The 15,421-nt window shown below is 41.5% G+C and overlaps 1 protein-coding gene across 1 annotated transcript; it reads left to right on the top strand.

Moving 5' to 3' along the window:
- Positions 1–9,559: 9,559 nt before the first annotated feature.
- Positions 9,560–15,072, top strand: slc26a10 (solute carrier family 26 member 10). Its single transcript, XM_070969098.1, has 18 exons — positions 9,560–9,824; positions 10,200–10,310; positions 10,501–10,658; positions 10,786–10,950; positions 11,041–11,193; positions 11,283–11,365; positions 11,453–11,600; positions 11,688–11,801; positions 12,177–12,254; positions 12,368–12,463; positions 12,606–12,712; positions 12,974–13,043; positions 13,250–13,432; positions 13,542–13,596; positions 13,790–13,878; positions 13,961–14,015; positions 14,124–14,230; positions 14,332–15,072. Exons 1-18 carry the CDS (start codon positions 9,560–9,562, stop codon positions 14,368–14,370), a joined length of 2,076 nt encoding a protein of 691 aa, XP_070825199.1. The 3' UTR covers positions 14,371–15,072.
- The last annotated feature ends 349 nt before the right edge of the window (positions 15,073–15,421 follow it).

Here is a 15,421-nt window from a genome sequence, read left to right on the forward strand (position 1 = left end):
CTTGAGTAATAAAGCTACCATGAAAAATTATTGCTCCAGTTTTCAAAATGCAATCCATAAAATTTCAACGACTGTAAGGCCTGTAATAAGATTTTTAGTTATACAGGTGTTGAGGAAAATCATAAAACAGGCAGCTCTAGTGTCTCAAATGTTCACATTCGACTACCTGCAGTTTGCTTGCAGAGGATGATGACCAGACCTTGCTGGGCTAAATTAAACAAATCAACAAAATTAACAATCTGTTGACTTATTCAAGGCTTGTGCTTAGAGAAATTATAGCGTTTTCACACACAGACACACACACACACACACACACACACACACACACACACACACACACACACGCACACACACACACACACACACACACACACACACACACACACACACACACACAAAATGTTTACTTGAAAAGAAATGGCAGATTTTATTAGTGATATTGGGATTCAAGGGTTTTTTTGGCAGGTGTGGCAGATTGGGGGACAGTGTCCTTTAAGCCTCACTCATCTACTGGTTCACCCTGGCAATGTGTTCTGTGTTGACTCTCATTTATTATTTATACAAAACATCTGTCAAAGTAAATGTGTGAAACAAGAAGTTTGGCGATGCTTCAGTCATAATTAGCCTCTGGAGACAAACTTCATCAAGACCAGTAGCTGATGGCTTTGTGTCATGTAATTAAACCACAGCCTCTTACTTGTAGTGGGGTGTAAAATTGATCCTGTGTAAATTATATGTATCTGGATGCGGTGCTGCTGTTAAACATGTTTATTTCTAAGAATGCACAATAAAGCCAGGCCCAGCACTTAAGCTGAGTCTGCCCATCATCGTACATTGTTTATTTGACATTCAAGTGTTTCAGCTCTTTACTTGATGTGATCTGTGTGTTTTTTTTTCATGTCCTTGATATTTTTCAAGCACGTCATATGTCTAGTTGTTAGTTTCTTCTGAGGCTTGTGTGTGTCACATCTGGCTGCAATCAAATTTATATATCTGACTCGGCTTTCAGACATAAGTTAAAGTGGCTGCATGTCATCAGAGCAGAAAAAAAAACACTTTGTTCATTTATGTTTGCTGATTTGCGCTTCAGTTCAAAGGGAATTAAACCAAACTTGATGTTCTCACTCTCACTGATATGTTACCTTTTTATTGCTGCTCCATCAGTCACACTTAGTTTGTTGACCAGTCTACAGGCCTTGTCAGTATAATTTACTTAATTATACCTTGGCTTGCATAGATCAGGTTCCTCCACATCACTAATAACTATTCTGAACATATCTGTTTGGTCTAGCAGACTATGAATTCCTTTAAATGCTCAGAAAATGTGCAGTGCTTTTATGCATCTATCAGTGATTGCAGAGCTGCTTTCTTGAGCTATTGACATGTTTAACAGAAAAGAAAAAAAATCACGAGAGTCTCAACACAGCCTGTAAGGTGGGGTGGAGGGGTGGGGGTGTGGGGAGCCCCCAGGCTCTTGGCTTTGTCTGCCTGTTGAGTGGGGCCATCAGATAACAGCCAGGACAATGGTGCTCCATTCTGAGGGCTCTCTTAAATGAGCAGGAAGCGGCGGTGAGCGCCTAGCCGAGGCTTCTGGTGGACTCCCTGGGGTCTGCTCAGCCCTGACAGAGCACGCCACTGCTGAATGGCTGGAGAGCATGAGAGGAAATGAGAAGCTAGCGGCCATCCAGCTGGAGCCACGGGTGCCCTTTGATGCTGAATACGTATAGATGGGAGCAAGGGAAAGGTGATGGAGAGGTAAAAGGAGAGGAGAGAAAAGGAAAGGAAAGGTGGTGGCAAGAGGGAGAAATGAGGGGAGGAAAATGAAGACTGATGGAGAAAAAAGCCTCCATCATAAAATATTGAAACTGGCCTCACTATTAAGGGTGAATATATGCCAGAAGGCATTCAAAACCTGCTCAGGTGTGAACCTCAGAAGAGCTCAATGAAAACAAAAAAACCTTCAGACTCTTTAATCCTTTATGAAGAGGATCGTTGTGACAGACTGTGTCACTGTGTCATGCACTTGACACTCACCTGGCCTCATACTGGGATCATACTCAGCTTCGCGGTAAATCATAAACTCTGCCAAATAATGCATCCATCTTCCAACTAGATTTTTACAGCACAGTGTTTGTGCTACTTTGGCATGACAGTTGGAGTTTTATGCATGTAACACCCACTTGGTTTAAGATAAGAGGGGATGCTGGTCCCAGAAAGTGAAAACAGTGAAATACTATTGCCTAACAATGCATGCACACTTTTTTCCGCACTTACTGTTTACTTCTAGCACAATGTACCCCTCTTGTTTCACTTTTGTCGTCTGGGCTCAGATGTGTGTGCATGAGAGATGGCACGGAGTGGCAGGAAAGTGGTCTGGCCACTACATTTCCACGTCCACGTCTCCCTGAACCCCACCCTGCTGCTTTCAGTCTGGTACGTGCTGCAGAGGGTGTCTGGTGATGCGGCAGCTCTCAGGCTGACGTCAGGAAAATCCAGCTTTGAGACACTATAGAAGATTAAAAAAACTTTTTACTGGCAATAAAATGTATTAAACAACAATGTTTTCAAATATTGCTTTGACAGTTTTTTACCACTCAAATTTTTGAAACAATGGGTTCTTATTATGGACATCAACTGTTTATCAGCTGCAGCAAACTAGTTCACTGAACTCTGTAAGTTGGTTGAAAACATGGTCTCTGGCTGACAGATTTTAAAAAGGGTCCTAAATATGCAACTGATGGCTTCATACATGATCCATGATGATGATTCACGTAGAAGATGTCAATAAGGAGCACGATCGTCCTTGTATTGCAATGTGGAGTTAGTTAGCTCTAGTTTTAGTGAAAGCACAGCATGATAAGGAAATTTAAGATCAGACTGCATTCTAAGATAACCCCTGATGTATTTAACAAACATAATGCTATCTTGCAAGTTTGGCTTGGGATGCTGAGGTGTAAACACAGCTGCTAATGTGCCTAAAATGTGATGTATCAAGAACCAGCTGTGACATTGTTACCTATAATAACATCCTCCTCAGCTTTTGTGGTACCATTATGTTAGTGTTACTGCTGTAGGTAGTGAATTAGCTGGACATGCTAATTTTACTGTTTATATTGGTCCTTACATTTTTTTTTCTGTTGTATTATTGATTTTTAGAAAGATGATTAAAAAAGGTGATAAAAAGACACTGTAAGAGCTTTCCTGCTACAGCCTCATGCACATCGCTTCAACATATGGAGAAAGCCAAAGCTTGACTGTACCAGAGGGCATTTATGATGCATGTGTACACATGCACACATGTGGTTCAGTTGTGCCTCATCCCAACGTTATGTAACCGCTGTCACTAAGGTAGCAAGTTAACATACATACATTAGTACACTACAGCACTGATTCCAAAAGAGCTGTTTTCAATTGAGTATATATCAAAAATATTAGAAAATGATCACATTCTCTTTTACTTGTTTTACACAGTGTCCCAACTTTTTTTGGAATCTGGGTTGTATAGCTGATCACACTACACATATTCAACTGGCTGTATGAATAGTTGAATGAATGAATCATGTTGATATATTATGCAACGATCAGCCAAACATCTAGACAAGAAGGCCTAGTATAGGCGGTACCATGGATGTAGTAATAAACAAAATAGCTTGTGTTTTGAATGATTTAATTTACTTACTCATGCCGAGCAAATCAAACCACATTCAAAACATCCATTTTGAAAAAGGGTTGCAGTGGAGGTGGAGGTCAAGCTCATCTAAAAGGCTTTGAAAACATAGCTAAGCAAGCCTTCACCTCCTGCAGGAATTGTGAATGCAGCACAAGCTGGCCAAGTTTAACAGGCTGGCTTTGTAATGTCTCTTTGCAAATGCATCACAAATAAAGAAACTGTCAGAAGAGCGAATGATGCATGGAAGGATGCTTTGCTGCCTTTTCATCATTACTTGTCAATGTTAGCTAGCTATAAACTGGAGAAAAGATTATTTAATTCACTGTGCTGTGGTGGTGAGTAGCTCTGGTGCGCTCAGGTACTACATGCATGCTTGATAGGCCTGCCGTGTCCAGCTACAATTGCTAAACTATGGTTGGATAATGTGTGTTCAAAGCAAGAGCAACAACTTTAGCTTTCAGTCAACTGCTTTCTATGTAGTCCTGGAAACTGTGAGGGCAGCAGTAACAGGGAGGTCTGTGGATTATCCATAGGAACTGGATTCTGACACCTCTGTCCCTCAATATTCGATGAATTGGACAGATGTGAAAACATATGAAAAGTCCTGGTCACGAAGTTAGAACCAGCACTATTTTGGGCACGTCTGACATTGGATGAAATGTAATGTGAACAAAGGAGATAACGCCACACACTCTGATGTCACAAGCCCTGTCTACATGTTAACACTGAAACTCTAAACATCTTCAGCCTGGAAGGAGTGGAGAAGAGAACTAGATACCAGTAGAGGTAAAACAGATCATATTTTCTTTTTTTTTGCCATCTGATTGAACAATCTCTTTGTATGTCGGCACAGACCTTGAGGATCACTGTGTTGGTGTCCACAAATTCTAACTACTAGAAGCTGTTGAGTCAACATACCTGGCCTGAACTCGGTGTGAGGTGAACCTGGCTGCACTGGTGATTCTCAAGGACCCACTCCATCAGAGTCTCACGCACAAGACGAAATACTACTGGAGTCACTATAGTGGATCAATGCAAAAGCCCTTTGCCTTCAACCCCCATCACTGCGGCTGAATTCACAGTTTGGTTCTGTTTCGTTCGGTTCCACTATTTTATATATATTGCATTGGGACTAATGATTCCTCTGCAGTGTACATACACCAGCTATGAATTTTACAGTAGGGTGTTGCCGAAGGGCTTCAAATGACACGCAGCACAGGAATATTGCTGTTTCTTCATTGTGTTGAATGTTATAACTGCTCTGCAGCTGAAAGTGAATCCAGTGCTGACAGAAGCGTTGAGGTGGAGCAGACAATGCAGCAGCGGCTCTCTCAATGTGGTTCAAGGCTGTGTCACCGTTGTGTACTTGAGCTGCACAATGCTTTGGCATGGGCTAGGAAGTGACACATCCCATAACCAGACTCTCCCTCTGTGGGTCAAAACAGCTCCCCTACATGGTTCAGTAAATCTAATTGTTAATGTGGAAGTGATAAAAACTGTGAGGCCAAACTGCTATACAGCATGTCGGCATGATGGCAGAAGTGTTTTGTTTTTTCAATAAGTGGTAGCATATCCTGACAGGGGACAGACGGGACAGTGTATCAGCAAGGAAAGGAAGGCCAGATGGGAATCCAGGTCTCACCTTTTGTTCTTCCCTTGTTCTTTTTCTTATGTTAAAGTGCACTTCCTTAACCAGTACCACACCAATGACTGTATATAATCCACCCTCTGCTTAGTCAGATGGAAGTGGCAGTATGACGGTGTGCGTAACCAACCTTAAAACGCCTTACGTTCTTCAGACATATAATAAAAATTTAACACGAAGGCACAGCTCCTTGGGGATCTTGTGGATGTAGGCGGGTGCTGCTTTACCCGGCCAGGAGATGCACGAGCCAGATGTTTGACGAATGGATTTGACTAGTGTAGGTGTGGTGGAGGTCAGGAGATGTTCATCAAGAGCGAGCAGGAAATCATCAACTGACTCCCAAACCTACTGGAGTCACGTAAAACTGAAAGGGAGAGTGTGAGAGAAACAACCATGGCCTCAGATGTATATGTTTTATAAATGTGACCATGGGAGGGAAAATCTCCACAGATCTTTGTCTGAAAGTAATTAGATTTTAGTGTGTCGCCGTGGGAAATCAAGACATGGCTAATTACAGGTACAGTCAAGAGCAGAACTATCAGAGAAAAAAAGTGTCCGACGTTGGCTGAACAATGCAACATTCGTTATTATTGTATTTGCTAAATAATAGAGTGCGGCAAGCTACCATAAAATACACACTTTTCAAAGCACATCAAAGGGCCGTTTGACAAATTCCTGGGTTGTGCTCGGCTCTTAACCCCTGCAGGAACTTTGCATGGCGTGAGTGACAAATTACAACAAATTCATGAACCGACAGGAAAAATTCTTCGGAGAGACATGATTCATGTAGTCAGACAATGTAAATACCTGGACAGCACGACGAGAGGCACTAATGGATGGAGAGGAGCAGTCAACGGAAAGGGATGGGAGAGGTAAGGAGACAGGGACACAAGGAGAGGTTGGCTGCCAGCAGTCAGCCACATAGACAAGGTCATTTCCAAAGTAACATGCCATGGGGGGTCGGGACAAGCATCCCATAAAGCAGATAAAGAACAATAGCAGGAACTATAGGCCACAAAATGACTGGAGCCTCTCCCTGGACGAGAATAATAGAAAGACCCTCTAAGATCAGGACACACACTCAGCATGAAGGAGACAGTGTGGATGAGATATTTTTATAATGTTATTATGTAATTAATGCTAATGCAACAAGGAGAGTGGGATCATGAGGTATGCTGCCAGACCCAACGACTGTTACCATCAAAATCTGTGTTTTCACAAGGCTCACAACACTCCATAAGTGCTTTTCATGAGGCAAGATAATTGCTTGTCTTCCGGCAAAATGCTGCACTCGAGAAACATCAACACAGAAAATGGAAAAGAGACATACAAAAGATTGACATTATGTTATTGATTTTTACTTTTACACATCTAAAAGGTTAACATGATCTTAAATAATGTGTGTGTGTGTTTAAACCAGGCATGTTTGTCAGAAAAGAAACAGTCATGAAAGGTGTTGATACCCTGTTTGTTGTGGCTTTTCAAGGTAATTGAACGCACCCTGGGTTGTATGAATGACGCATACTTGTTGTGCCACTCAGGTATTCACAATTTCATTGTTTAAATTTATAAAGAACTGTCTGTGTTATGATGGAGCAGAAGGGCTTCGTTGCGTTTGGGGTTAAGACTCCATATCCTTTTCCATTCATTGTTCCTTTTACCACTGATTAATATCTTGTTTAAACAGCCCGCAGACACACCATGCCGTCGGTATGTTCATAAATCCTCTGGAGCTGATCAACACAATGGCCCACATTCCTGGCATTTAAAGTCCCTTATATCACTGCGTCTCCTCTCCACCAGAGACACAGCAATATGACACTGGAACAAAAACAACTCTGCGCTCATGTCTGTTTATTTCATTTAGCTTGTTACATGTTACACTTTGGGGGGGTGTCGAGTGCTTTACCTTTGTAACGCATCACTGGGCCTCTCACCTACACCCTGTTTGGCTCCAGTCACATCTTTAGCAATGTTTTCCCTTTTCGTAGAATAACAACAGCACGGGCAAAATTTCACTCAACATTAGCCATTGTTTTCCTTTTTTAAATTTAGACTCAATAACAGTCATTAGAAAGAAATGGAGACATTTATCAGGGTTAAATCATTTGACCTGACTCCAGCATTGTCGCTGTATGTGGGATTACCAAACACCCCCTGCTAATTATGGCTTATTCTGGGCTGATGAGGCGACACGCTCTAAAAAAATACAAATGATTTCATGTCCGTAATATTAAAGCTGCTCTAATGAAGATTTTTACATTAACTTAATTAGTGAATGAAATAACTACATGTAATGTGTAAGAGGTGAGTCACAGTGATGAACGCACTCATCCACCTCTGCAGCTCCGCAGAGCTTTTTAGACCTTTTTAGCTTGTTCTTTTAATAGATGACAATTTACTCTATGCTTCTATGTGTCTTACCGTCCTGATCAGCTTCATTTCTAGCAGCAGCAGATGGCCTGATTTGTCAAAAAAATGCAAACAGATAAAGTGATGTACGCTACCTGCCCAGCTCCAAATGACAGCAGAGAAAAGTAAACAAGGTCAAACAGTTCGAGAGACAAAGTTAGAAACAGATATTTTCTTCTGGAGTTGGTGGAGGCCAAAACAGAGCTAAAAGAGGAGTTAATGTTCGACTTCAACGCATCAATGAATGTTTATGTTGATATTTTTATTCCCCTTTATGTCTCCTTTTATATTCCTGATACTATTGCTGCTGCCAGAAACACCCTAATATCGCATACGGGGGATTAATAAAGTCTTATCTTATCTTATCTTATCTTATCTTATCTTATCTTATCTTATCTTATCTTATCTTATCTTATCGTGTCTGCTGGATGTGTAAGTACAGCAACTTTTTTTTTTAAGGTGGTATGACGTCAGACAACTGTGCACACAGATAGCTGTTATAAGTATCTGTAGGTTGTAACCTGTAATTTAAGCAACATGATTGGATAATTCGTCTATGCAGACATATACAAGAAACAGCCACACAAATGTATACAAGCAACCCACATGCATGTTTGCACATGTGCAGCCTAGAAAGTCATAAGTCCAGCTTAAACAGCATTACAACTTTAAGATAAAAGTTCAAAAAGAAAAATCCTTGTGTGTTGTCCTGTGCAACAATAGAAAACTGTGGCATTGCCTGCACTTCCTCACGTAGCCTCCCGTAATGGGAGAAGTCATTCATGACATGGGAGTGTTTCATTCACACTACCAAATGCTGAGCTTACACCAGAGATAAATTCTCCATTTCCTTTGTTTTTTATTCACTGCAGTCAGACTGAAGCTCTCTGGAAATAGTGATTTCCTGCCTCATATGCACTAAAACCCAAAGACAGTTTCTATTTTGTATGATGTTGGGTTTCCAAATTATATTTTGCGAATAATCTGTCATATAGACATTCATATCCTGTTTTATCTTGTACTTATCCAAAGCTCCCTTGTATTCACTCATGTCTGACGAAGAACAACATCTCACTCATCACACACACAATCTCTGATCAGAGTCAAGGTGTGGTTTGATCCATGAACCAAGCTACCATGTGTGATTGAGTTTCACGGGGCTCTCATGGGTACCAGACCCTTTTCCTTATGGCTACACAGTTTAAACACCCACCCATTACAGACATCCATCCTTCTCGGAAATGAAGTCCTCGCTAACAGACATGGTTTGAGGTTACACCTCAGCTCCACCAACAATACGACTTTGATCTCTTTAGGCGTTTCACAGTGGTATACATTGTATGACTTAATTGTGCCTCCTCTGAGCTTGTACCTCCCGCGTGGCTCTCTGGAGGACACAAGGGAGGATAAGACTGTGCAGTGCAAAGGATGATGTGTGTGTGTGAGTGAGTGAGTGAGTGTGTGTGTTTGGAGGGAGGGGTTGTGAGTGGAGGAAGAGCAGATTGTGTTCCTGACTTTCCACTTTTTGTTGGAAAAACCCTTTTAGCAGTAGGACCCAGAGGATCTTTGAAGAGAAAAAAAAATGGACCGCAGCACAACTTTATGTTGACTAAGGCAGGACAAAGATGTGAAAAAAGTTGTTCAACAGTGTAACAAAAAAGGTTGCGCTTTAAGCCATGTCATTGGCTGAGAAGAGTGTGACAGGAAAATGCAATGGCTCCAGAGGCCAGGGCAGAGTCTGCTATATATGTATTGCAACAGACAACACCTTAACTGACTCTACAACAGCGCTTGTACGGTGAGCTATCATCACTCATCTCTACAGGGGAAATATGAGTGCTTCTGTGGCTGTGTACAGGAATATCTACACGGAGGACCGCTTCAAACAGACTTATGGCTCCGGTGATGACACCAGTGGAAGTTCGCGGCTCTGGGAGAAGCTCGCTGGGAGGTGCAGGTGTTCGAGGCGAGCCTGTCTTCACCTGTTGAGGGAGAGAGTGCCAATTTTCAACTGGTTGCCCAGATACAGACTGAAGAAATGGCTTTTAGGAGATACTATAGCAGGACTGACAGTTGGTATTCTTCACATTCCACAAGGTGAGCTATCATCCAGATTAAAGCGCAGGTAATTATATGTGCCAAAAAAGGGGAAAAGACAGCTTGTTTTCTTTTTCTCTCTTTTTCTCACATTTTAATTATGTTAATTACATTTATTAAATGATCTCATCTTAGAATAAATGCAGCTAAGATTTTATGACAGTAAAGGTGAGGGTAAGTGTTAACATTTTATGAAAAGGGAACGATTTAATGACTACAACTATAAACGATTTTTATGTTGTCACTTCTATTATTTTTGTCTTCATTTAACTTTGCATTCTTCAGTCTCATAAAGCCACATACAGACAGATGTCACATTTTGAACAGAAAAATCACAGTGAATAAGTGTCTTTTTCAATGTCCTTCTCTAAACAGGCATGGCCTTTGCTTTACTCACATCTGTGGCACCAATATTTGGCCTGTACAGCTCCTTTTTCCCTGTGGTCCTCTATATGTTTTTTGGCACAGGTCGCCACGTGTCCACAGGTAAGACTCGTGCCCACAGCACATCTATTGTATACTCTAGAGAAACATAGCGAACATCATTGTAATCAACGGATGCGTGCGTGCCATGTGGACAATACCACAGCTACAGTCTCTCGTTTTCCTGGAGCTCAGTGCCAAGTGTCATTTTTTACACTTTCTACTGTTACTGAGATAATAGGTTTATTCTTAGGTACCTTTGCTGTGGTGAGTCTGATGACGGGCTCTGTGGTGGAGCAGCTGGTTCCCACTCCTCTGGAGATGAACTCAAGTTCGTCTGAAGCAGCTGAGTTTGAGGCCCAGAGGATTGGAGTGGCCTCAGCTGTGGCCCTCCTCTCAGGAGTCATTATGGTAAGTCAGGTGAAGGATTAAACACCAAATGAAATAACAACGTAATGAGATCTTTCTTTTTGTTAAGACTAGCAGGCTTGATTCCCTGACACTTCTTGTAATTTTATGTTAATCTCTTGTGCCCCAGCTCTGCATGTTTGGTCTTCAGCTGGGCTTCCTCTCCACCTATCTGTCAGAGCCAATTGTTAAGGCTTTCACCAGTGCTGCTGCCTTCCATGTTACCATCTCGCAGCTGCAAAGCATACTGGGGCTGCGGCTTCCTCGCCACACTGGGACCTTCTCACTCTTCAAGGTGAGCAGTGTTTCACAGTGTCTAATCCAGCATTCGCTGTAAACAGTGTTTGCTGGTGTTTGCTTACAGCTCTCTGGCTCGTGTGTTCAGACTTTAGCATCAGTGATGGAGAACCTGCCTCACACCAACATGGCCGAGCTGCTGATCTCCTTGGTGTGTTTGGCAGTCCTGGTGCCAGTTAAGGAAATTAACATGCGTTACCGGCAGCGCCTGCGTACACCTATCCCTGTGGAGATCCTCACGGTTAGTCAGCTGGACTTAATGTTACACTTTATTACATTAATAGTATATTTAACAGGTCTTAAATCATGGTTTTAAACTCTGTCGTACAGGTGATTATTGCTACAGGGGTGGCCTATGCCTCCTCGCTGGACTCTACTTACAACATTGAGATAGTTGGACACATCCCAGCTGGGTAATCTTTAAGATTAGGAAAAAACAAACAAACTTAAAAAACAGTAGTAGCTTCCACCGGTTTGACTTTTAACTCTTCTGTCCCAAGATTCCCAAGGCCCCGGATCCCTGCTTTGCACACTTTCCCTGACATCGCTGGAGACACAGTAGCCATAACATTTGTTGGTTACGCCGTGTCGGTCTCACTGGCAATGATCTATGCCGATAAACATGGCTATTCCATACATCCCAACCAGGTTAAGTATGAGAAAGTCACATCTGCTTGTTGACGTGGTAGACTCTCACCTGTGAACTGTTTGTATTGAACCTGTGTTTTATTTCAGGAGCTGTTGGCCCATGGTGTCTCCAACACTGTGTCCTCTTTTTTCACCTGCTTCCCCAGCTCGGCCACTCTAGCCACCACTAATATACTGGAGAGTGCTGGAGGACACACACAGGTAGTGTACATTATATGAAGTAGCTGCTGTGCATCTTATGTCTCGCAAGCCACCAGTAGGCTCTTTGTATTAAAAGCATGAACTGTAATTCAAATATAAACAGAGGGGTTGCATGAAGTGAGTGAGTAAAAATAATTGACACAGCGCTAACAAATATATTTAAGTCATTAAGTTTAATGATGCTTTAAACACATCAGCAAAACAGGGCTAAATATTCAACTCTGATCAACTTGGAAATGTAAAATGCTGATTTTCCATCTATAATTGATTGGTCTGTTATTTATGAGAACGTACCTTAAATTTATGGAGCCAAAAAAGTACAGATTGGGGTTTTTTAAGATCTAATCCACCTGAATGTCATGTGTGTTCCTGCAGCTCTCTGGCTTGTTCACCAGTCTGGTTGTTCTGATTGTCCTGCTGCTGATTGGACCACTGTTCTACTTCCTACCCAAGGTGTGTTTACTGTATGTGTGTGTGTGTGTGTGTGTGTGTGTTTCTCCACAAGCATGACAGAGAGAAAGAAGGAAGGAAAGTGCACTCATCTCATCCTTCGTCTCTCTCCCCAGGCAGTACTGGCATGCATCAATGTTACCAGCCTCAGGCAGATGTTCTTGCAGTTCCAGGACTTACCTGAGCTGTGGAGAATCAGCAAGATTGACTTTGTAAGGGCGTTGAGCAGTATGGCAATATTTGAGCAAGGGTAGCAAATGAGATTTCCTTTTCACAGTGATTGCTCAGCTGGAATTAACAATAATTTTCATGTTTGCTTTTTAATTTGTGGTTGTTGTGATTATCTTTGTGTAGATGGTTTGGGTGGTTACCTGGCTGTCTGTAGTGGTACTTAACGTGGACCTTGGCCTAGCGATCGGGGTGGTTTTCTCTATGATGACCGTCATCTGCCGCACACAGAGGTGCAGTTTTCCATTCCCTGTGCAAAAATATTATGGTGCAATCTGGCTTGTGCTGTCACCATCTGAGAGTTTGAACATGAACTGAGGGGATCACACTCATCTGCAGCAAGAATTATGTAAAAGATATTGAGAGTTTTTGTATCTGTGTTGGAGCTCTGAACCAAAATTATGAGAAACAGAGAAACATGTCATTCCTGTCAAGCTATGTAAGTCATATGCTGTAATGTGTTCAATTAAAACTCATCAACCACGGTTCAACAGGGCTGGCTGTTCAGTGCTTGGTCGTGCCAGCAACACAGAAATTTACAGGCCTCTGGAGAACCACAGCAAGGTGAGAGGACACTCTTAGTGCTTGATATTTGTCTTTCATTTAATATGCATGCAAATAAAAATTCTCCTTAAGGACATCAAAATCAGGTGCTTCATCTTAAATATGAGGCACATAAAATCTTACTCCAACATCAAGTGATGATCAGAATCTCAGAAATGATGCTGTCTATCCCAGAATGAAGTAGCGACAATCCGGTTGCCTTTCAGTGCTATGAGGTGCCTGGAGTGAAGATCCTGACTTACAATGGGCCTATTTACTATGGCAACCGTAACTTCTTCAGGGAGGAGATGAGCAGGATTTTGGGCCTGACGCCAGAGAAGATCAGCAGCTGGGAGAGAGCAAGGAAAGCTCTGGAGAAACGGGAGAGAGAGGCCACCGTCAGCACTGTGGTATGTCCACTGCAATCGCTGAATGAGCAGAGTTAGAATACAGAGGTCACACTGTAAAATCCAGTTTTATGTTGGCACCTTATTGTTTTTCCTCTCTGTTACACTTTAGGAAAGAGGCATCGCAAACACATCCTTCTCATCAGAAAATGAGTTCTTTAAATCTGGTAAGTAATTAAGATGTTTTCGTTGTTCATTCTAAATATAGTTGCATGTAGTTCCAAAAACTAGAAACTAGAATAAGTACAACAATCATTTTACCATTACAATGATATTTTTTCATTTGCTCTGTTTACATTTTTGTACAGCAGATAATTTCCATGAAAGATTTGCTTTTATTTCCTTTTTTCTTTTATGTAGAAACATCTGAGAGTGATGTTCAGGCCGTGTTAATCGATTGCAGCAGCGTGATATTTGTTGATGTCGCCGGAGCAAGACTCTTTACACAGGTTAGCCTGCTCAAACGGCACATTATGCTTCAAAACTCTATCGGCTTCTCTGCATTTCTTCATGCACTGCTTTTTTTTGCAGATGTGTACTGAATGCCAAAAAGTTGGAGTTCGTGTATATTTGGCAAATTGCAATGGTAAAGCCTATTTATTCCAATCATTCCTTTCCTAATGTTTTTCTCTGTTATATTCTGTTTTAACAACATTCCGATATAAATACTGATCAATGATTTCTATCCCCATAGAGAGTGTCCTAAAGATCCTCACATCAAGCGGTCTAATGAATTACATGAACCCTCAACATATTTTCGTCACTGTTCATGATGCCGTAATGTATATTCAACAGCAGAAGGTCAGCTAAAAAGCATGTTCGTCATTGTACAAAAGGCTTTGATTTCTTATTACTTAGACTTACTTACTGTCGTAAGCAAGTGATGCCACTCTCTGCCGCAGGAAAAACCTCCAGAGAACACCACGACTGTCTGGGTATGAGGCAGGAAGACAGTGATGAGTCACACTCCCGTTGACCAAGTGTGTGGGCCTCAAATGTCAGAGGGACATTTGGACTTCAGGATTATAACCAGAGACCGTGTCTCTCAGTTGTATAGCAGCGCTCCAGCAGATGGTCCAGACTGTACTGTATACCAGTGTTTGAGAGAAGCAGTAGCCTGTTGTAGCACTATGTCATGAATTGCAGCAATTATTACATTACAGTGTTACTAGTTCTCTTGCAGATATTAGACTCCTGGCACATTTTAATCTGATATTAGTTATTATATCAGAGGGGGTTAAGCAGAATAACTCCACAGCAGACTCATTTGTATTTAGTATGAACAAATCTGAAAAACAAATATGTAATATTTTGACTCTTGACAATAAAACTGTATATGACAGATATTATTATCACTCTATTCCTTATTGTCATATACGCTTGAATATTACCATAGTAATATTTATTTAGTTTCTATTTGCAATACAGATAAATATAAAGTGCACTGAATAGTTTGTTAAAATACTTTGTATATTTATATCTTTTTGTAATATGTGCTTGATTGGCAACTGTGTCTAGCAAATGTCTTAAAATGTTCTGTCTTTTAACTCCAGAGAGACTGTACAAAATGTTTCATGACTGATTGTTGTATTTGTCAGCGACTGTGCCATCCAGTGGCCGTTTTGACAATAAATATGTCTCTGAAAACAGAACTCTGTGAGCCTAAACTAAATGTAACAAATGTCAGAGCAAAATGAGCCATAGGTTTCCACTTGGGTTAATGTGGTTATTAAGTATGAGTACATTTTTGTGGGAAACACAGTGTGGAATGTGAAGCACGCCACGGATTTTGGAAAGAGAAGAAGAGCCGTCTTTGTATTTGGTGAGATACGGAAGACTTGTGTGTCTGCACTGAGATATGATGAAAAATGAAAAACACAGGATTCAAATGACAGCAGAGGCACAGGAAGGAGTCAGAATGGGAGGACCGCAGGTTATCAGTCCTGCAGAATGCTGGTTCATTCAACGTGCAACATGGAAAGAGCACACACT

Source organism: Chaetodon trifascialis, chromosome 8 (assembly GCF_039877785.1).
Source record: "Chaetodon trifascialis isolate fChaTrf1 chromosome 8, fChaTrf1.hap1, whole genome shotgun sequence".
NCBI lineage: Eukaryota > Metazoa > Chordata > Actinopteri > Chaetodontiformes > Chaetodontidae > Chaetodon > Chaetodon trifascialis.

What these genes read in the sequence shown, in the direction of transcription:
- slc26a10 (XM_070969098.1), top strand. Translation starts at nt 9,560, where the DNA reads ATGAGTGCTTCTGTGGCTGTGTACAGGAATATCTACACGGAGGACCGC. An exon ending in ATTCCATACATCCCAACCAG is followed by an intron (nt 11,601 to 11,687) that starts GTTAAGTATGAG and finishes GTTTTATTTCAG; the next exon opens with GAGCTGTTGGCCCATGGTGT. An exon ending in GAGCAAGACTCTTTACACAG is followed by an intron (nt 13,879 to 13,960) that starts GTTAGCCTGCTC and finishes TTTTTTTTGCAG; the next exon opens with ATGTGTACTGAATGCCAAAA.